Below are 22,708 nucleotides of genomic sequence, written 5' to 3' on the forward strand. Positions count from 1 at the left end.
CTTGTTGAAAAATCGTCCTGAGGTTGTTTTCCCGATTTGAGCTAATTAGCACGCTAGCATGTTCTCGGAGCTCTGGCGCCTTGGATGGAGGCTTATTATATTTCCCTTTATTAACACGTCCGTCTGATTTTACAGTATTAAAGCTTTTTTCATATCCTTTAAATATTTCTGGAGTGACTAGATCCGAACTTAACGAGGAGACTTTGTTGTCTGCGGTCGAGGTGAGTTTTCTCATCTATATCCTAACTAGCATGCTAACTAGCTAAAGCATATAAGTAGATTATTAGCTTCCTAGCTACATAAATCGTAATCTTTCTTAACCGGTTTGTTCATTGATGATTTACAATTACGTCGTGTGTTGTCTTGGAAACAAACACGAACTGCATTATATTCGAGTCGAGACATCTTGCTAATTTAATGCCTGACCAGCTAGTTAGCGAGCTTAGCATCTGGGTAAGCTAACGCGTTTATACTATCCTGAACTTGATCATCCTTCAGACTAATAACGATCAACAAATGCACTTAGTATTTGCGTTTAGTAAACGTTGTTGTTTATTTCCTTATTTATAGCTAGCATTGTTTTTATTGGTGGAGCCGCTAGAAGTCATTGATCAGGACTTCCTGATTTCACAGCTAGCTAGAAACAAGCTAACAGGCTTAGCATGATCCCAGAGAAGAAACAAGCTGGTCAGGAATTCATTAATACAGCGCCACTGTCTATACATTTCATTACAGTTTTATTACAGTTCTCATAAACGTTGTCGTCTGTTAACACAGAAGAAATAATTCTAATATTTATCAAAATATCATACAAACAAACAGAGTTCCGCTGTACGTTTATGTGTACGGTTACTTATCCACGTTAACAACCCTGCTCGCTAGCTAATAGTTGCTATGGACTTAGCAAGCTTGGCTGGCTAGTTAACTGTACTTTATATATAAATATAAATTTATATATATATTTTCCCCCGCCGAGCCATACTTCACCCCAGGGTCTATAACTGATAGCTTAAATTGACACATTTAGCCACAAATCGTGGTGGATTCGCTAACATTATTATAATTATACGAAGGAATTGATTTATCTGGCATAGCTAGCGTTAGGTAACGGAGTCCATTACCTGGGTACATTCTCAGAAAGGTTCAGATACTTATTTATATTTACACTATTGTTTTGTTTCTTTGGTTTAATTCTGTATTATTTGTCTATTTGTACTACAATGTCTATAATTCATGGTGAGCTAGGTAGCTAGCTAGCCGTGTGGTGTGTAATGGTTGCCAGCTGTCTCTTTCACGGGCCTATAACACACACACACACACACACACACACGCAGAGGGGGCGGGGGGTTGGGAGGGAAAAAGAAATCAAACTCGATGAACAACTACGCAAACTTTTGTAAAAGTTTGGCCGCTCTTCACGTCCAGAGTCCAGATTCCTCAGTAAAGAAAGTTGAGAGAAAGTGAGATTTTGCTTGACCTGGAGCTGTGTCAGTGAACAGAGCTGGAGAGCTTGTTGACATTGGCCTCGGTGTTCATGGCGGTTTCAGACTGCAAGCTAAACCACTGAAATCTCCCATCACCCGTGTCAAGCTCAGCCGTCTTTCCCTTATATTACTTTTTAAATATCAAAAGATTGACAGTAATGGTTTAGTGTTATCGTCCTCACAAGCTGTCAAAACCCAACAGTCACTTTTTGCATAGGGCCATATTTTTTACTTCTAACCAGAACAAGTTGATAAGATGCTGCATACAGTTGTGTAAGAATAATTTGATTTGGGACAAATGAACAAATCATGCACCGGTATAGAACTTTACTGTGGCTAAGGAGTGTCTTCGTTTGTTTATTTAGTAACCTCTCAGTCCTTGAGGATCTGGACAGGTCCTTTTCCTGGGAATGAGGTAGGAATTAGGAGCAAGTTGAGCTCCATTTGAATCACTATCACTTGGAATTCAAACCTCCAAGTTTAATCAGCCAGTTCCTTCCAGATTTCACAGATTTTTTCCCCCTTGATTATGATAAAAGTTCATTGATTTGTTATCGCTTTTTTCAAGATTCGAAATTTGCAGTGTTTTTATGATTTTTTTATTTTTTTTTTTGAATGGAAAACTTGTGACCTGTTGAAATTGTAAGCACAGGTTCTTCTTTGAACCTCGTACCAGTAAAGATGCATATGTAATTACTTTCCATAATAGAACACTGTTTTTGCTGAATGCGCATTGTGATGTCAGACAGCGAGTCTTGACCCAAATATACGGAAAGAAACTTGTTAATTTTCAAAAATGAAAATTAATTTCTGAAATTGTAAGAATCCTAGAGTTACTGGTCAACCTGGCTGCTTAGAGCATCCGAAGGGAACAAAGTGGCATTTTAAATTAATTTTAAACGGATTATTCTCTATATACAAGTATATTTGCTGGAGCATTTAGTAGTATAACGTACATTCTTTTACAGTTCACAGTTTTCTTGCCTGCTCAGAATCAGACTGAAATTGATACTTTCGGTTTGTTTGCTGCTTGATTTGATTTGGTTTCACACTGCACATAATTGGCTGAACTACAAACAACAGTTTGCCAAGTGTGTCAGAGTCACTCGAGCATGAAGAACACAGACCCTGTATTTTTATAACTTAATAGATAATTATATTTACATTTATTACTCAGTTGAGCCATTTTCATATATAACTCGGTTGAGAACCGCAGCATTTGTCGTCTTCTTTTGTTTACATTGTGTATCCACAGAACTACAGGTCAGATTGTGCCTCAGGGCTCAGTTTAGCAGCTCACAGAAAAAAGAAAAAAGCTCCATAGAGCCCAAAATACACAGTGTGTTTGCTTTACTTCCTGCAATTGAGTCGATTCAGGGTTGAATCGCATTCAAAATGTGTTTGAGTTTGTTTGGGACTGGACAAAGATGACCTCAATCTTGGAGGACTGGTTGGTTTTGAGCCGGTAGTTTTTGTCCACACCTGAGGTCGGTTTTTGTTTTTTTGCTTGTCTAAAAAAAGTACACAAAGCAGAACAGACCAAGTCAGATGGACTGAACACCACATGTGAAGTCTCTCAACTAGCTTAGTGCAAAAAAAATGACTGAGGTGTTACAGATGCAAATTTTGTTGTTTGTATTAAATTGTGTAAATAGATTGTTGTATTAGATTGCTCTAGAGTTTTTAGTCAATTTTATGCAGCATCTGAGAGATAAGGTTTATTTATTTATTGAGAATTAAGTTTGCTTATATTTATTAATGCTTTTTTGAAAGCATGCTTTTTGTAAAAATGTATCAGTGTTTAACACTATGATCGATGTAATAGTGTAAGTATTATCATTTTAACCTAATAAATGTCTGATATTGACATTTTGATCTTTTGTAAAGCATGTGGTGTATCTTTGCACACTTTGTTAGTAACAACAATATAGAGTAAATAAAGATTTGCTCTCAGTTTTATAACAGTATAGTAACAAATAGCCGATAAGTACTATCACCTTATGCCAGAATTGGCTGTGTTTTCTCTTGTCAGTTCTTCTTTATTTTTTGTTCATACCGAATTTAAATGTTCCACTATTTTTTTGATCGTGCCAATTTTTATAATCATCAAATATCCCCACGCACATTAAGAACCATGAATGTTTTTAGGTATCACGATACTATGTTTTTTTTTTTTACTGTGTATGAGCACTGTCTAGTCTCTCTTGAATCTATGTTCTGGTCCTTATAAATCTTTGCTGTTTTAGATTGTCTTTAGCTGTGGAGTATGAGTACACAATGAAGCGTCGTTCGGACGATCAGGAAACAACGTTTGGGTCTCAGCGGCGGCTCCCCGGAGGCACGGAAAGCTTTCACCGCGTTGTTGCCGCTGCATCTTCCACCTACGGGGCTGCCTCAGAAAACATGCAGCCTGCAGCTGGTGTGCAGTACTCTCAGGTCTCTCAGGCTTTTCAGGTATGTGCTGGATGCTAGTCAGCTTTAAGCAGATAACGCATGATTAAAGATTAAAAATACAGCCTGCACTGTTAATTTGCTTATTCGAACATCTTTATTGTAATGTTTTAGTCATCTCCATTATCTAGATACAAATAAGTGTAGTGTTGGTTTCGTTAAACAAAGCATAGACCAATAATGCTTATTAAACAGGTTGAGTTACATTTTTTTGTTTTCATATTTTCTTTCAGGTGCCCTTGGCTCAGAGCTCTGGAGGACATGGACATAGCGACGGTCCTGCAGTGCACGCTGGCGCACATCATCACGGCCCCGTGGTCCAGCCTACAGGAGCCGCCGTTGGTCAGGGTCACTCTCATACCCCACCTGCTTCAGCTCCAACACCAGGCCAGCAGCAGTTCCAAAGGCTTAAGGTTTGACTTCAGTCCATATGCAGACTTCGCAGAGTTGTTCCTGCCAACATGAGTGTACTTTACCTGTTGACTGAGAGCTGATTGTGATTGCTCGGTTGTGTTTTTGGAACCCTGAAGGTGGAAGACGCTCTATCCTACCTTGATCAAGTGAAGCTCCAGTTCGGAAATCAGCCTCAAGTCTACAATGACTTCCTGGATATAATGAAAGAATTCAAATCACAAAGGTAAGATTGAATTGTCTGTGCTGGTAAGAAAAGATTTCGTTTCCTTCTCTATAATATGTATTTAATGATTTAATTTTTTGTGGGGAAACGCAGACTGGAAATTCTACTGGACTGGAGGGTGGAATTTGCCAAAAAAAAAAAAAGGGTTAGTAAGTCTTATACCAAAGCGCTGTTGAACGCTCGAATCTGATTGGTCAGTAGGTAATGATCAATTCTTTCGTTAGTATTTCTGGCTGCAATTGTTATAATACTTTATCTTTACTTAATCTCTGTGGTAATAACGGACACAACAAATTATATGGCAGATTCTCCACACAAATAGATTACAAAAATGTGCAAAAATCTTTGAGAGTAAATGTTTATTTAGCATTTTTGGAAGGAATCTGCAACGTCAGCACTTTAGCAGTCTGAGGTAAAGCAGTCACTTTTACAACACTACAAAAACCTGCCTTTTTAACTTAAAGGGAAAATGAGAGGGGTGGGTAAAGGGTAGACTGTTTATAGCTGCTAATGTAAGTGATGGCAGAAATAGTGTTGGATGAATAGCTGCGGTGTAAAACACTTTGGGTCATGCTGTTATTGCTAAATATTGCATTGAGAACAAAGGCTGTCTCTTTACATGGTCTTGCATCACATTCCGTGTTTTTCTTGTAGCAGCACATTGTGTTGTGTTTTATTCGTTACATATCATATATGAGCCCACATGCAGCAGGGAAGTGAGATATTTCCAAATTGCATGGTAAGAGATTGAGTTTCTTCATCAGTGTAGGTACTTCATGCGTTAGTTTTTTTGTCGATCTACCACAACAGTCTCCATTATTACTAGTAATTATAGTCCTATTTTCCTGTCTTAAAAGTAATTAAATGTTTATTTGTGCATATTAATCAGTAGACTAGCAACGTATTATGAATAATGTGTATGTTGTGTGTTTACAGCTATACTTGTTAAGTAATTACTATGGAGTTACATGCGAGAGCACTTACTGCTTATTGATGTGTTTCATGTGTCTGTGTCTCTTTCCAGCATTGATACACCAGGAGTGATTAAAAGAGTGTCGCAGCTATTTAAAGGCCATCCAGACCTCATCATGGGTTTTAATACCTTCTTGCCTCCTGGCTACAAAATAGACGTGCAGGCGGACGACTTGGTGAACGTAACAACCCCAGGCCAGATCCATCACATCACGCCACATGGCATTTCAGTGCAGAACATTCCCATTCCGCAGCCGCCTCTGCACCAGAGCCAGATTTCGGCTCCCACCAGCACCGCTGCTCTGCCCATGCCCAGCCAGCCTACGCCTGCCAAGATCAGCAAGGTACCATTACGGTTGTCTGTTATGTTTTACTTTATAGTGGTTGTTTAGGTGACTTTGAGTGGTCGTGATGTCGTCTATTTGAGCAGTGAAACTGGAAAAATATATAATCATATATAAGTCATATAGTAAGACATCAGTTCGTTTCAGACATGTAATTTCTGAAATAAACCGAAATACACAATTCCCTTTTCCCTGCAGCCCATGCAGTCTCCTGCCCTAACCCCAACTAGCCAGCACAATCCGTCCATCCCGTCCTACGCCTCGCCCCGCTCCCCTTCAGTCCAATCTCATACGCCAGTGAGCAGCACACCTGCCAGTGCTCCTCCATTGCAAAACAACCAGCCTGTGGAGTTTAACCACGCCATCAACTATGTCAACAAGATCAAAAACCGCTTTCAAGGCCAACCAGACATTTACAAAGCCTTTCTGGAGATTCTGCATACGTACCAGGTGAGAGAAAAGATGGAGCAGTTAAGGAGCAGCTTTGAAGTACAAAATCATAAAAAAATAAAAAAGCTATTTTGCTACGTTTAAAGATATAATTTAGTCTAAAGAAAGAATTGTATTTGTGCAGAAAGAGCAGCGGAATGCAAAGGAAGCAGGTGGGAACTACACTCCAGCTCTTACTGAACAGGAAGTGTATGCTCAAGTAGCCAGGCTGTTCAAGAACCAGGAGGATCTGCTGTCTGAGTTCGGACAGTTCTTACCAGATGCCAACAGTTCTGTGGTATGCGGTTTGCAGAATAGAAACTTAATTCGTAATGATTGCACAAGTGTGGATGGTAATTAATAATGCTCTTCTCTGGCTAGTTATTGGGAAAAACAAGTACAGATAAGCCCGAGTCTGTACGTATGGACAACAGTGGTGTCCTGAAGAGGCCTCAGCTCAACAACAACAAGCAGCAGAGATTTAACCAGAACGGCTGCCAGAATCGTAGACACTCCGGACCTGGTGCTGCTCCGCCCTTAAAGGTAACCCTGCTTAATTGGTGCTGTTTAATAAGTGCCATGAGATTATTTTTTGTCTGGATCTTAGTGTCAATCATATTTGCAATTAAGGACACACTGATGGATTTGTTTACCATACTGAAACTTTGAAACCTACTTGTTTTGTTGTTAACAGAAAAAGCCAAAGTTTATGGGGAAAGAACACCCAGTGGCTGAAGGCAGCAAATTTGGAATTGGCACTGAATCATTGTTTTTTGAAAAGGTAAGTCTATGCAATTTTGCCTTTTTGCCAGTGGTGGACAGGTCAATAGCTCACAAGGCAAGTGGAATCTCTAGGGTTCTACCTCTCCTAGCAATGTTTTGGTGGTTCAGAATTATGAAAAAAAGTGGCATTTTAAATTAATTTTAAAGGGATTATTCTCTATATACAAGTATATTTGCTGGAGCATTTAGTAGTATAACGTACATTCTTTTACAGTTCGGCCAGTTTATGGCAACAAAAACTGGCTGTCATCATGTAATATATAACGGGCCTGTTGATTGCTTTAGTAAAGACTTCCTGGAACTAATTAGCATATAATCGTTGTCTTTCGGACAGTTTCAAACGCAGTATATCATTTTTCAGCTATGAGCTAGATTTTTGTCCTTACACATTTAATTATGACAAGACTGTATAGTGTTTGTTTTATCTCAGGGTTTTAAATAGTGAGTTTTGTTAGTTTCATTTCTACCATGCCTGCAGAATCCTAATTATTTGTCCACACTAATGAATTCACTCAGAGAATATAATTTTAGCATCAACCTGAACATGTAATAGTTGTGTACAGAGCATTAAGCAGCTTGTCCTGTAAAATTCTGTATGTATTTATTTATTTCTTTTTTAAATCTCAGGTGAGGAAAGCACTAAGAAGTGCAGAGGCCTATGACAATTTCCTGCGTTGTTTAGTAATCTTCAATCAAGAGGTGATCTCCCGAGCAGAACTAGTGCAGTTGGTGCTACCTTTCTTAGGGTAAGTGTGATGATGTTAATGTACCAGTGAAAGTCAACTGTGTGTTGAGGTTTATCAGGATGTCATGTTGGATTTTAGTATAGTGGAAGTGTAGTGTTTATATTTATCTTTATTTAATGTTATTTTTCTATGTAATATGGGATTCTGTCCCAAGTAACTGAGATTTCCCCAGAAACTTATACAGTTTGTTTTTATAAAGTTTGCACTGATGTGGTTTCCCCCCAAACTGACTACAAATAAATTTTTTTTTAAATATCAATCTCAATTGAATTTGCACCTTCATACTCGAACAAACTATAGACTCTGGTGGAAGGAAGTGTGTCACGGTGCTTTGCCAATTTCTTTGCACTTCACAGCTTCCTGCTTCTGCATAGTTTTGTGTGCACAATTATTAGCATCTTGCACTCATTTCCACGACTTTGCACACTGATAAGGCTCATGCTCGCTATTAAAGATACTGCTTACACGCAAGCAAATGTTTTTATCGGGTCACCTGAAGATGCCAGAGTGCTTTTTCTGGATATTTTCACAGATCACAGTTTGCATTCTCTTTGGTCATTGAAATATGTCCAGATCACTGTCACTTGTGCATCAGCAGTTTGTTTACAAGGCAAAAGATAGTAAGGTTACAGCACAGTCCTTTTACAAATAAGTAACACTGCATTCCTAGCTTTAAATTTTATGCCTAGCAAAAATGTCTCTCTTAACAGCAGTGTTAAGGGGCCCAAGTAATGAGGTGCGATGGATTTATTTTTTTCTCCCATTACTAATTTCAAACGGTTCAATAATTATTTTTCACAGGAAATTCCCAGAGCTGTTTACTTGGTTCAAAAACTTCCTGGGCTACAAAGAGTGTGCCCAAATAGAGAGCTTTCCAAAAGAGCGTGCCACAGAGGGCATTGCTATGGAGATTGATTATTCATCCTGCAAGAGACTGGGTTTCAGTTACAGAGCTCTGCCTAAGAGCTTCCAGCAACCCAAATGCACAGGGAGAACTCCATTGTGTAAGGAAGTAAGTGACTGTGATCTATGGCTTCTTCTATTATAGTTGCATGCTTTCTGCAGTAGTCACGTTGGCTTGTTTTTAAGGATTTGCTGAAACAAATAATGACGTCTAGAGGTTTTGTAGCACAGAATCAGTATCAATACTGAATAGTGATAAAAAGATGAATAGTGTTATTATCTGAAATTCTTAATGCTTCACTATGTTCAGGTTCTGAACGACACGTGGGTGTCTTTCCCATCATGGTCCGAGGACTCCACATTTGTTAGCTCAAAGAAGACACAATACGAAGAGCACATATACCGATGTGAGGATGAGCGCTTTGAGGTACGAAAGCTTTCACAACTTGTTTTCATGCCCCCTTTTTTTTAAGTCGAATTGCTCCACTTACTCGATGCGTTTATTTCTTGTCAGCTGGATGTGGTGTTGGAGACAAACCTGGCCACTATCCGTGTTTTGGAGACTGTTCAGAAGAAACTTTCACGAATGTCAGCAGAAGAACAGGCCAAATTCAGGTTGGACAACACTATGGGAGGCTCGTCCGAGGTCATTCACCGCAAAGCCATTCAGAGGATATACGGAGATAAAGCTGCAGATATAATTGACGGTCTTAAGAGAAACCCCGCTGTCTCTGTACCTATTGTTCTAAAAAGGTAAACCTGAGATACGTGACTAATAATAACCAGTCAGATGTAATACATTTCACAAATAAATTCAAGTCAAGAAGAAAGTGATCCTTAAGCTTTCTAACCTGAGTTTCAAAGTCCCTAATGTTATAAAAAAAAAACTTGGACAGGTGCAACTTTGTTTAAGAGAGATTTTTTTTAAGTTATGTAATGGGCACAGATGCTATAACTGTGTTTTCAGACTGAAAATGAAAGACGAAGAGTGGCGCGAGGCTCAAAGAGGCTTTAACAAGATCTGGAGGGAGCAGAATGAGAAGTATTACCTCAAGTCATTAGACCACCAGGGTATTAACTTCAAACAGAACGACACAAAAGTGTTCCGCTCCAAGACATTGCTCAATGAGATCGAGACTCAGTACGATGAGGTAAGACAAACCCTGTCACTTTTTATAACCTTCTCCTCTTCGTTTTAGTAAATATATGTGGATAGCTGTACAGTACAGCATTCTTATGTGCCCTGGAAAAAAAAATACAAATTAGTTTTCTGGCCACTTGGGAAATAAGAAAATGGATCAAATGATTTGAAAAGGCAAAAAAAAAAGTGTAAAATCAAACCATTAAGCCACAGAGCATGAATTATCGTATCTCTGTTACCGAATATATTTACTTTAGTCTTCATTTTTCTAGCTTAACATATTTGAAATTTAAACCAGCAGTGTATCTGTCATAATGAGCTGTACACTATGTGCTTACAATATGTCATCGATGTCCTCTACTGTCTAGTGTATGAATGTTGGAAGGGAATTATAATCTGAAACTTTTTTTTAATACTAATCATTAGTATAAGCCACTTCCCGGTCGATGCCAAGTGATCTCAAACACACGTAATGTGACATTTCTAGCTTTAGCTGAATGCGGTGAATATAGCGTACCTGTCAAAGTGCAAATTAATATAAGCCTATTTTTTTAATCTGATAGTAATGTTCAGGACTTGCTGCTAGAGAGAAATGATCAATTCAGCCTGGACATTTCTTCCATTTCTGTATAAACTGTGATCGAAAAATAAATTAAAATGATATAATTCTGTGGTTTGCTTAGTAAGTAAGGCATAGGGGCTTTTTACACCTGGTCACTTCATGCGTTTTCTGTGATCTGATAGCTATCCGATCGTAAAAATACCAGGTCTAAATGCTCTCCGAAACGTTTTCGGGACGGATATAAATCCGATCGTTCAAACCAGTTCAGGAGGTGGTCTGGGACGCATTTCAGATGAAGCTGGACAGGTGTAAATGAATGTGGTTGTTCAAGCCACAAACGTCAGCGCTATACTCCTCCCAAACTGAAGTACGTCACTCGCAAGTGATCTTTCACCCAGGTGTCTCATTGGGTCTTAAAACGCGCTGCTGCGTCAGCGAAAATAAAGCAAACAATAAATGATGTTTTTTGTAGCATAACCGTCGTAACAAGTTTTTTCATCTTCTTTTTGAATGCATTGTGAAAACCGCATACAAAAAAGCGTGTTCAGTTTCAATTGCCCCGGAAATGAGGTAAAATATATTTGCATTTTGGGCGGGAGTAGAAAGATCGGATTGAACAAGACGCATTTATGTGGCCTAATGTAAATGGAACAGTTTTAACAAATCAGATAGCTATCGGATCAGAGAAAACACATGAAGTGACCAGGTGTAAAAAGGCCCATAGTTAGAATTAAAAAAAAAAAAAATGTATGTTGTTTTTGGTAGAAGGATGATAGTAGAAGTGAGTAATTCTGAAATGATATTCTATGAGCTATACCCTTTATATAACTAAAAACAGTTAGTTTGTTTAACTGATGTGGGACATTTGAGAATCTGGCAACTTTATCTTGTGCTAATATGAAAGACGTCCATTCTAAAAAGATTGTGTAATGGCTCCTGTTTAATTTTGATATTTGTGAACAATTGGCCATGTTCTCGTAAGTCATGAGGAGTAGACATGTGACACGTGGGCTCTTGAAAGCAACAGCAAAAAAGAGTTTGATTTATAGTCAGGAGATCATGATCTCTAATCCAGACGACGCTGCAGCCACGCGCAAGTGTGTAAGTGAGTAAAACTGCCTGTGCTGTCATGCTGAGGGAGGTTGCAATGCTCTGTCCTGTCAGAGTGACATTAATGAATTGTGAGCATCTGAGAATACAGGTATGTGTAAGAGGTTAGATGGATGCGACTCTCCTCTGACTGTTCAGCTGCCTTGTGATAGAGCATAAGCAGCAGCTGCAAAAGATTTATTGCCTGATATTTGGATCTAAAATTAGTTAAAATTAAATAAAATAATAACAGCTAATTTGACAATTTGCAATTTACAATCCCTTGCAGCGGCAAGAAGCATCAGATGACAACGGCTCCTCTCCATCAGGCCCTCACATGACTCTGCCTTATGAAGACGGACAGATCCTGGAAGACGCAGCTGCCCTCATCATCCACCACGTCAAGAGACAGTCCAGCATCCACAAGGACGACAAATATAAAATCAAGCAGGTCATCTACCACTTCATCCCTGACATGCTGTTTGCCCGTCGCGGCGAGCTTTCTGATGCGGAAGAGGAGGAGGAAGAGGAGGAGCCAGATCCTGACGACGATCGAGTGAAGAAGCCTAACGGTACACCTCAACCCAAATCCAAGCTGCTGTTCAGCCACACGACGCCGGCCCAGCAGAAGCTAAGCACTTCCGACGAAGCCTACAACCTCTTTTATGTCAACAACAACTGGTACGTCTTCCTGCGGCTTCATCACATGCTGTGCTCCAGGCTGCTGCGCATCTACAACCAGGCTGAGAAACAGATCGAGGAGGAGACCAGGGAGAGGGAGTGGGAGCGAAATGTACTAGGGATTAAGAGAGAGAAGAATGACAGTCCAGCTGTCCAGCTGCGCCTGAGGGAGCCACGTAAGTCTGGCCTCTTTTAAAACCATTGTAACGTGTCCTCAAGGAATTCCCGCACAGTTTCTCCTGCAGCACATCGTGTTTACAACCTTAACACACAATGCTGCGATGCACATTACATCTAAATGTACATAAGGAATCATTTCTGTATGAATTAGAAAACAAGGGTGGTTTGTTCACCCTCGCTACACATCCTTGTATATACGCTAATTAGATTTAAAACGATTGCAGAAATGTTTTTTTGCTCTGTTCCAGTGGACATCGACGTTGAGGACTACTACTCCGCCTTTCTGGAGATGGTGCGCAATCTTCTGGACGGGAATATGGAGACGTCTCAGTATGAGGACCAGCTGAGGGAGATGTTCACCATCCATGCCTACATTGCCTTCACCATGGACAAGCTCATCCAGAGCATTGTCAGACAGGTAAGGGACAAGACCAGATTCTAGTGTTCTTTTGGTCACTATCATAAGTAGTGTATTTATTTATTACTTGAAATATATTATTATATGTTTTGAAATTTGCTTTTTATTGCTGTTTTTTTATCTGGTGCTTATTGAGCATGATAGAGTTTATTCTTATGCAGTAATAGCAGTAAGTTTGCCCAAAAAACCGTGTGGACCTAGTTAATGTCAGCCAGCCTAGAAAAATGTCTTCTTAACCTGAAGCTATGATCATATTTTACAAAATGTTACCTTAATTTTGTCCTTTTTGGTCCTTCTTCCTCCCTTTTTCAGCTCCAGCACATAGTGAGCGATGAGATCTGCGTTCAGGTGACGGATCTTTACCTCAATGAATGTTCCAATAAAGCAACAGGTGGAACCACATCCACTCAGTCACCCAGGGCCAGTGCCGAAACCAGCTACCAACGCAAAGCCGAGCAGCTAATGGCAGACGAGAATTGCTTCAAGGTGAAAGTGATGACATTTTCTTCAACCTATCATGGCTTGCCTGGAAAAAAACGGACAGCTCGTTCCGCTCAGCTATCAAACGCTGTACTTAATTCAGAAGGGAGCTTAAATATAATAGGGATTGCAAGATGGTGAATATACAGGATTTTTTTTTTTCCTGTGGAAGACGTTAAAGCAAATTTGCTTGACCAATCAATTGGACCAATCAGTAGCTCAAGTGCTCAGAACAAATACATTTTATTTTATGCCTAGATTATTTAGGACAAAAACCTTACTCTCTAATGACGTTTGCAAAACACAATGAAACCTTTCTAAGATGGGTTTTCTAAGCTAGAAACATTAGGTTTCTGATCTGTATTTAAATTCACATGCATTGCTTACTGATAGAACAACCTTTTTTTAGTAGATGGGTTGTTTGCGGTTCAGTGAAGACTTTCAAATTCAGATTTTATGTCACAATCATACACAGTACATGTATTGAAATGCTTTTTTATGAAATAGTCAGATTCAAGAGTCAACATATAAAAACAGTCGATAAATGGAATTAACAGGATACGGATAACAGGATATATTTCCTGTTTATATATATCAAGAAATATATAAAAATTAAGTGCCAGGGCAAGTCAAAATATGAGCTATTTGAAAGCATATGAAAGTGAAATGTTAATATGAATTAAATGAATATAGCATTGTGATAAATTGTTATAAAGTGTAAAATGTGCAATGTAGACAGAATTGCAAAATGAAATGTACAAAAGGTGCTGAGGTGTTGCAAGTCCAGGCTCTAGGTGTTCTCCTGGTTAAGGGTTCAAATGGCCTGCGGAAATGGCTGAGGGTTTTCACGATCTTCCTGGCCCTGGTCCAGCAGCGCTTGCTGTAGTCGGACTGCAGGTCAGGGAGCTCAGTGTGGATGGAGCACTCAGCTGATCGCACCACTGTCTAAAGAGCTTTCCTGTCCTGCTTGGTGTTGTTTAAACACTAGGCTGTGATTATTCCAGTCAAGATGCTCTGAATGGTGCAGGTGTACAAGATCAGTTCGGATCATGTAAACACTGACAGAACTGAGTGAAATAAAACTAAGTCCTTTCTAAATGCTCACAGGATTCTGTCACCTCCTAGTTAAAATAAAGATCCTAGCCAGAATGAAATCTTTTACATATATCAGTACCTTATTGTATAGCCAATATATATTGTGTGTGCAGGCTACACAATCACGCAGGCTTTCGTTTTACTTAATGATAAATTGAATTTGGGTTTGTTGCATTTGTGTCAGTTCAGACTGCGTCATTTTTTCGATAATAACACTTACGTGTTCACCACAGCTCCTATTCCAGAAGAGCAAGGGGGGTGTTCAGCTGGATGTGGAGCTGCTGGACACAGAGGAGGAAAACTCTGATGAACCCTTGGAGTTTGAGGTACACAGTTGCAGCACTTTGATTTGCCTTTTTGGTCTTTTTTTTTTCTTCTTTGAAATCTTTGAAATTCACACAGACCTTTTTTCCTTGTAGCGTTGGCCGGATTACGTCGACCGCTACCTGAACACGGACTCTGCGTCCCCGGAGCTGAGGGAGCAGCTCTCCCAGAAGCCTGTGTTTCTGCCCAGGTGAGGCTCAGCCCTGCTCCATCTCCTGAGCCCTGAGCCTAGCACGGCTCATTTCCTAAAGTCAACTCAACCTCATAGATAGATGGGTAACATCATCAGTGATCATTTAAGGTCCAGAGATTCTGGTTCCACAGAATATCAAGTTGACTCATCTTACTCGACGTGTGAACACCCACGCCACTTATGTTAGCTGGTCCAAGCGTGCTTTGATGGCATTATAGACAGAGTGCAATGCAGAAGTGCAATGTTCAGTGGGGGTGTCATTGTTTTTTTTTTCCATCCAAAAATAAGGACAAGCTCTTTGTGTTCTGTTTTTCATGGACATGGGAGTTGTTGAGGATGTTCAATTTCTGCTGCAGTCCAGTACAGTTTGGTGATTTCTATCTGTTGGATTTTTTATTTTTATTTTTTTATTTTTTATTTTTTGAGCTGGGAATTCACCCAACTGTCCTGGACTTGGACTTTGCAGGTCTAGTATATAGTTTATTTATGAATCACATTGTAAGTTTGATATTATATAATGTCTTTAGAGCATTGCTATTTATTTCAGACTTTCTGCTCATCATAAAAAAAAAAAAAAAAGTTTGAGGGTGTTTTTTTTTGTTTGTTTGTTTTGTTTTTTTTCCTCTTTTTTTTTTTTTAAGATTTAACTGCATTTAATTATTCAGTTCTGACTGCCTTTGTTACAGCCGTGATGCTGCAAGTAACTGGAAAAGTGCATATAATTTTAATCTTTGTATTTTCAATGTAAGTATGGAGAACTATTTTTATACCACCATTCTTAACAGACTTGTTAGACAGTCATGTTCCTTTGAAGTGCATACATTATCGAATTAAACATTATGCAGTGAGATGATGATGATGATGATGATGATGATAATGAGATTATAAAAATGGGCTCACTCTTGAGATTTATTATTGCATAACCTTTTTAAGAGGCCCAGGGCATACAGATTATTATTACTATTATTAGAATATAATATATATCCAATATGAAAAGTCTATGCCTTATGTTCATGTAATGATTTTCACAGAAATGATGTGAGCAAAATTCCTCAATGTGTTTGCTTAATGTGTTCCTATAAATGGTTTTAAGGTCTTTGATTTCAGACTTTTCTCAGCACAAAAAAAAAACAACAAAACAAACTGTGTTACATGTTTCAGAGATGCAGTGCGCTCCCGTTGAAGTGTGTGCTTTTGGTTGGGTTTGTGAGTTTACAGAGGGCTGCTGTGGATAGAAGTCTAACTTGCCATGGTGTGTGACTCCCATACAGCTGTATTTCAGATGGGGGAGCTTGTCAATAAAATGCTGGTCTGAATTGTATCCTCAAATGTGCGTGTATTTCTTTTCCAAAGTTTAAGCACTTGCATGGGAGGATGTTTTTGTGGATTGTATATTCATCCGTTATTTTCTTGTGGTTTGGCTTTGCATGTCTCAATATGTGTAATGCCAAAGATTTTTTTTTTTTTCATTTTTATTTTTTTTTTATAAATTTAATGTTTTTATATGAATCACATTCAAACTGGCAACATGTTTTGCCAAAGTTTTTGATTGACGTGGTGATGGTTGTTTTTTTTAATTATTATTATTTTTATATATATATATATTTTTTAATTAATTTAGATTTTTTTTGTTCTGTGCATCTTCTTATGGGTGTGTGATTGGGCAGTTTAGGTTATTTAACCCACATTTCATATTTATGTTGCTTCACAGTTTGCCCTGTATACAATAATGCAACAACAGATTAAAAAAAAAAAGCAAGCAGATTTGTATGCATGGTCATAATCAAGTTTGAACTGCTGATACTTACATTCAAGTAACTCCTATCGTGGCTTTTTAACTGTCATTTCTTATTTTTATTGAGAATTGGCTTGTGCGTCTCAATTTCTGTAAAGTGGAGTCCTGAATACAAAATATTCATGGTTTCAGTCCCCGCTCTCACCTGTAACCTGTGCGGTAAGTACATTTTTAATTTTAGTATTTATTGAAGCGGGGATTTTTTTTTTTTCCTGTTTATTTTCTTTCTTTTTATCTTTTTTTCATAATCTGAATTTGTACTTGATCAAAATACGGCTTGCCACGGATTTGCGCCTGTTAAGGGAATCTCTGGCTCAAACGGAGGTGCACTGTAGACTTTGTCCATAATCTTGTTTGATTATGATTGGGTGTTTCTTTCTCGTCACACTGAGAGGCTGAGCCTTGGTGCGTGGGTTACGTGATGTACTGCAATACATGCTGTGACAGACGGCTTTTGCGGATGACTTTACACCTTCATGCAACGTTTCCTTTCTGTTCTGTCAGGAACCTTCGACGGATCAGGAAGTGCCAGCGAGGGCAACATGTACAGATGAGAGAGGCAAGCGAAGCGGCTAAGAAAACCGCCGACGGTGCCGAGGACCCGAAAATGGAATGCATGTTTAAGCTCAACTCTTACAAGATGGTGTACGTTATTAAGTCAGAGGATTACATGTACAGACGCACGGCGCTCTTGAGAGCCCATCAGGTATGCAAATGATGTGACATTTAATCTCTCTGCTCAAGATGCTGAGCTTTATTTGTAGTGAAACCTTGGTTACATTATGTTATAACCTTGGTTATAACGTATAATTATAACTTGGTTACATTATACTTGGTATTAGTATAAAAGTTGGGCTTCTGTCATGATGGAATCTTCTGATCTTCTGGCTTCAAGTTTAAGTTTGCTGAATTAGTTTTGGGCCTCATTATAATGTGCATTTAAAGCCCACATTGTTCGATCCAGTAAACACTTTTAACGCTGGAACATCTTGAAAGCAATATATTTTTAATACTGTACACGTTTTCTTGATTACCTATGAAGAGATGTAGGTATGGGAGATTTTTCTGATCATCTGCTCAGGAGCGATTAGGAGAAAAATTAATTATCTAGGAATGGGACTAGGATCTGTTGGCTGCAACTCACAATCCATTCACAATCAATGAATGTTTGTTTGGTTTCTTTTTTGTTATTAATCAATTTGTTGGATCACAAAAATATACTACATAGCAAAAGCTATTTATTAACAAGGCTAAGTAACGGGTCGTTGTTTTTCATTTGTGTCTATTCTTGTGTCCAGTCCCACCAGCAAGTCAGTACACGGCTGCACCAGCGTTTCCAGACCTGGTTAGACTCATGGAGGAAGAATCATGTGACCAACGAGCAAGCCACCAACAATCACAGGTGGCTAATAGGGGAAGGCCAAGAGGGGCTGCGGGCCTGTAAAACGAGCTGTGAACCTTGCATCCTTCACTTCCAGGCCATCAACAGATACAGGGTCATCTACAGCAGCACTCCATAACACTTCACTCTGTACTTCTGCCATTTCTGAGAGCTGGTGCTTTTGTGGGTTTTTTTTTTCCCCCCTCTTTTTTTTTTTTTTTTTTTTATTATATATATAATGCTGGTTGCCATGGAGCTCTTTTCAGACTCCTTAATCTTGTCCATTTTTATCTTTTTTAACTTTTAGATAGAAACTTCTTAGTACATCTTCATGTTTTCTCAGTTATCAAAGAAAAAAATATTTTCAACAGATTTTTTTAATTAATTACACAAGTCTGAAGCTAATCATGAAGATGTACTATTAACCTTGCACAAGTCAATGTGTAACTTTTTATTTTTTAATTATTATTTCTAATGTCTTGTGAATTAGTATTTTATTATTATTATTATTATTTTTTTTTTTTTTTTTTTTTTTTTAAATATGCCCACATTGTTTGCCGTTTTATTTTTATTCTTATTATTTCTTGGTTCAGTGTTAACCATGTCCTCAAACACTATTGTGAATTGCAGCCAGACTTGAACTGTGGAATAAGTAGGAGACAGAATGTACTGACGGAGAAGAAAAAGCTACTTGAAAGCTTTTCGTACGAGATCATGCAACGTGGTCTGGCGTGACGACATGCGTGAATTTGTACATGTCCATGTAAAAGCTCTGTGCTCTAAAATATTTCTAAACCCCTGAAGATAATCATGCATTAACGGTTATCTAAGATACCAGCTTCAAAATAAGACCGCAGCCACAGAATAGATGAAATTGTAAATAACTTGTATATACTCCAGACTGTTTATATTCAAATGAATATTACAATGTAGTAATTAGACTTTATTATCTTAGAAGATGTGACTGATGCTGGTCTGTATATTATAAACAATTACCTTTTTACCAAAGGAAGTTATTGTTATAATGTTTTCCTTTTTTTTTTTGTATTTTTTTTTTTTTAATTGTTTTACCATCCCTTTGTGGTCATGACTTGTCTGGGCTTTTAAAGAATGCTCTCTATGTAGAAAACCCTTTTCTTTTTTTTTTTTTTCTTTTTTTTTTCTCTCCTCCCCGAAGTCATTTGAAGGATTTTAACTCGACCTTTTATGGAAATTTGTGACACTGCCCATTCTAATAATATACTGAGTAGAAATTAGAAACTCTTCACTGTTCTTGTCCTGTTTTGCCTCCCTTTCTAGTCCAAATCTAAAAAGTCGTGAAACTTTCATTTTGCCCCACTTTTCTTGTGCCCCATGCAGTGGTGGCTGCTGAGAAAAGCGTATTTAGAAAAGAAAAAGAAAATAAAAAAGTCATGGCATGTTTCTATGTTCTCATGTACAGACTTTTGTATTATTCATTATTGTTTTAAAGATTGAAATAAAAAATTGTAGTTAACAGTAAAATTCACATGGGAAAATCAAAGCATGTCTCTTGTCATTAATTCATTCAAGATACAAGACTTTATTTTCTTTTGCACAGGAAACAGTGTTACACCATACAATGAATGTCTGACAAATTAAGGACATAAGAAAGAATAAAATACATACGGTGTAAATTACAAATGAAAAAAAAATAAAAGATGCAAATAAAAAATAGCTTGTTATATTATCAAGACTACTGAGAAAAACAAGGGTTCCTCTGCCATGAAGGCTCCTACATGGTGGAAATCGTATCTTTCTTTCTGTTTAATATTAGCATAACTTGTGAAACGTACAAGTACTATTAAAGACATGAGAAGGTATTAGAACATGCACATGAATATAAACCTGTGATTTAAATTACATCCAGCACCGCTGTTAAATCTTCTGATTTAGAACTTAACGTTCTCTGACCATCATATCAACAATTCAACAGTGCTGAAGCACAATAAAAATTAAAGGTCCAACTTATGAAGGCTTGTCTACCATTTTTCACACAGATTAACTAAAGCGACTATAAGATGAACACTTTCAGGTGACAAATTAAAGAAAAAACTTTGAGTCGAGAAAGCGTGATACTGTGATTTTGACTAAATCCAACACTGCTGTCAAATCGGTACTTAACACCCTCTGACCATCATATCTGAGAATTCAACAGTAATATAAAAGAAAACTGTCTCCTGCTTCCTGTAATAAAAAAAAAAATTATAGTCCATATTATTTTAAAGTATGTTTGTTACAGTGAATTGGGCCAAGTCGGTTTATCACTGTGGCCTCTGTGCTGTGAAGTGTCTCATGTTCCTCTCATTAGTGAGCAAATCTTGGAATTAAATGCAGCTTGGTAGTAATCTTTAAACCAGAACAGTGTTAACTAACTTAACAATGAAGCAATTTCTATAGGTGTTATTGTGTACAATTAACAGCAGGGGGCGCATTTGGACGTTGTCATTCAAAGTAACAGACACGTTAAACTTTACCATGTACCTTATTTGCAGAAGAAACAGCAGGTCATTGTAAAGTCATCTATTTCTTCACTGACCTTCTCAATCATCTTTCTTGTGTTTTGTTTTGTTTTGTATATCATGCTACTGCACCAGTGGGTATAACCTTCCACTTATGTTAGCTTTCTGTTGCTATCTATGTTAACGGGTCGTGTATTAAACCAGTCATAAAATACCTTCCTTATCCATAAAAAGATTGGTTTAATTGGTTTTTGGTGTGGCCCCTGCCAAAATAGTAAAAAAAAAATAGTAAAAAGAAAATTACATAAATAAATGAACGGTTGTTATGCTACTTGACTATTACTTAGGGGTATTAGACCACATCTCTTAAATAAATTTTTTTAATTTTTTTTTTATTATAATATTATTATCTATTGTGACGTCTGTGGTGTTACGGGTCAATTTTGACCCATATGTTTTTAGTTCACAAATAGAACATTAATACAAATACAAAATGAAAAGCAGAACAAGTAATAATACAAAAGATTTGCAAGGTAAAACACAACAACCAATCAAGCAAATCAAACCAATAGAAATGTATTACTTCTAATTCCAAAAAAGTCTGTGTGCACAAGGACAGGCATGAGTATGTGTATGTTTAGATGCATGTGTTGCAAAAGGTGACACTTTTAGTGTGTTCTTTGCAGTAGAAGCACAATATATATGTCTTTCTGTCATTATTGCTAGGGCAGACCTGACACCGCTTTCTTTTAGAATCAGGTGGCCTCAGTGGGGTTGTGGCTGTGCTGGTTGATGTTGAGACAGGGCTGGCGGAGGAAGATGCAGGCACTGATGCTCTTTGTGTTGATGATGGTGTGGATAAAGTGCTAGGTGAACTCTGCAGCTGTCTAACCAAGGCTGTGGTGGCTGTGTCTCGGGGAACCCGTTCCCTTCACTCAAGGGAACTTCTTAGCTCATCAAGAAACATTCTTCGCTTGTTTTTTTTTTTGGTTGAGTTCCACCCTAGGAGAATGTGGGTCCACAACATAAATACACTGTATGCAGACACATCTAGCATGATATTGTGACAACACAGTCCAGTAGCCATATCGAGGACTACATGTTTTCCTTGTTTTTTTCTCAGGGATGCCACTCGCAGGTTTGCTTGTGTAAATCTGTAAATTCCATGCATAGCTGGTTTTTGCATCACAGGCTTTTGCATCCCAGATTTTTATGGCGTATTTGCCTGGCTTTCTGGGCATGTATTGCCGGAAGTTGCATTTTCCATGGAAAGGGACAAAACGTTCATCTACTGTCACCTCCGGCCTTGGGTTGAACAACAGTGAAAGGAGCTGCACCCATCTCTCCCAGATATCCCTGATGGAAGAAAACTTGACAGATTTTGCTCTAGCACCTCTGTTGTCAAATCTGAGGACTCTTGATATCATTCGAAAGTTCTGAAGTGACATTGCTGCCCAGAAAATATTTTTACCTGATGACACGTCCCAGAGACTATCAGTGGCCTCATTGCTGGGTCTATACACTCCAGCAAAAAAAGAACACCAATATAAGCTTTCAGGCATTCCTCATCAATGTCATTCCACATGTCACTGTGGACTTTTTTCCTTCATGGTTTGTATTAGTAATGATGACATTTTTTATAGACAAATTTAGGGATCATTTTGATGACATTTGCAGCAGCTGCCCTGCCATGTAAGTCAGGAGGTACTAAGCGTTAATAGATGTCACCACTTTTTGGATTTGAATGTTTCAGCAGGAGCGAGAGTAGCTTCAGCACTGATCTGACTCATCTAATGTGTCTGTGTCTTCCGCTGATACTCTACATCATCTTCCTCCTCAGAAACCTGCTTATCCATATCACTATGCTGTTCTCTGTCCTCTGCCTGATATGACCCAGAGCTTGGCTTGTTGTAAATCTAACACATGTTTATTTTTACTGTCTTTCCTGTAAGAGCTAAATTGAAACACAGCCAGTGAAGCAGACCTTGTGACCGGAGCTCAGTGACTGCATCCATGCCCCAGTAATAAAAAGCCTATTTTAAATATTTTTTTTACATTTTGTACATATTTTCCTGTGTTTATCTTCATCCACATCATGGAGGGAACATATAATGATATTTACTGTTTAACTGTATACATT

General features: G+C 38.2%; 1 protein-coding gene across 2 annotated transcripts; it reads left to right on the top strand.

Moving 5' to 3' along the window:
• Window positions 1-10: 10 nt before the first annotated feature.
• On the top strand, window positions 11-18,286 carry sin3ab (SIN3 transcription regulator family member Ab). Of its 2 annotated transcripts, XM_060858972.1 has the most exons (22): window positions 11-221; window positions 1,850-1,899; window positions 3,731-3,938; window positions 4,169-4,348; window positions 4,466-4,572; window positions 5,597-5,888; window positions 6,087-6,338; window positions 6,463-6,615; window positions 6,699-6,860; window positions 7,012-7,098; window positions 7,728-7,846; window positions 8,648-8,858; window positions 9,060-9,176; window positions 9,264-9,502; window positions 9,717-9,900; window positions 11,831-12,398; window positions 12,651-12,820; window positions 13,133-13,306; window positions 14,629-14,721; window positions 14,815-14,909; window positions 17,212-17,413; window positions 18,006-18,286. In XM_060858972.1, the coding sequence occupies exons 2-22, from the start codon at window positions 1,895-1,897 to the stop codon at window positions 18,225-18,227; spliced, it is 3,840 nt and encodes a 1,279-aa protein (XP_060714955.1). In that variant the 5' UTR covers window positions 11-221; window positions 1,850-1,894; the 3' UTR covers window positions 18,228-18,286. The 2 variants fall into 2 exon arrangements, with proteins under 2 accessions (XP_060714955.1, XP_060714956.1); XM_060858973.1 differs by lacking the exon at window positions 1,850-1,899.
• Window positions 18,287-22,708: the final 4,422 nt, after the last annotated feature.

Source organism: Tachysurus vachellii, chromosome 23, assembly GCF_030014155.1.
Source record: "Tachysurus vachellii isolate PV-2020 chromosome 23, HZAU_Pvac_v1, whole genome shotgun sequence".
NCBI lineage: Eukaryota > Metazoa > Chordata > Actinopteri > Siluriformes > Bagridae > Tachysurus > Tachysurus vachellii.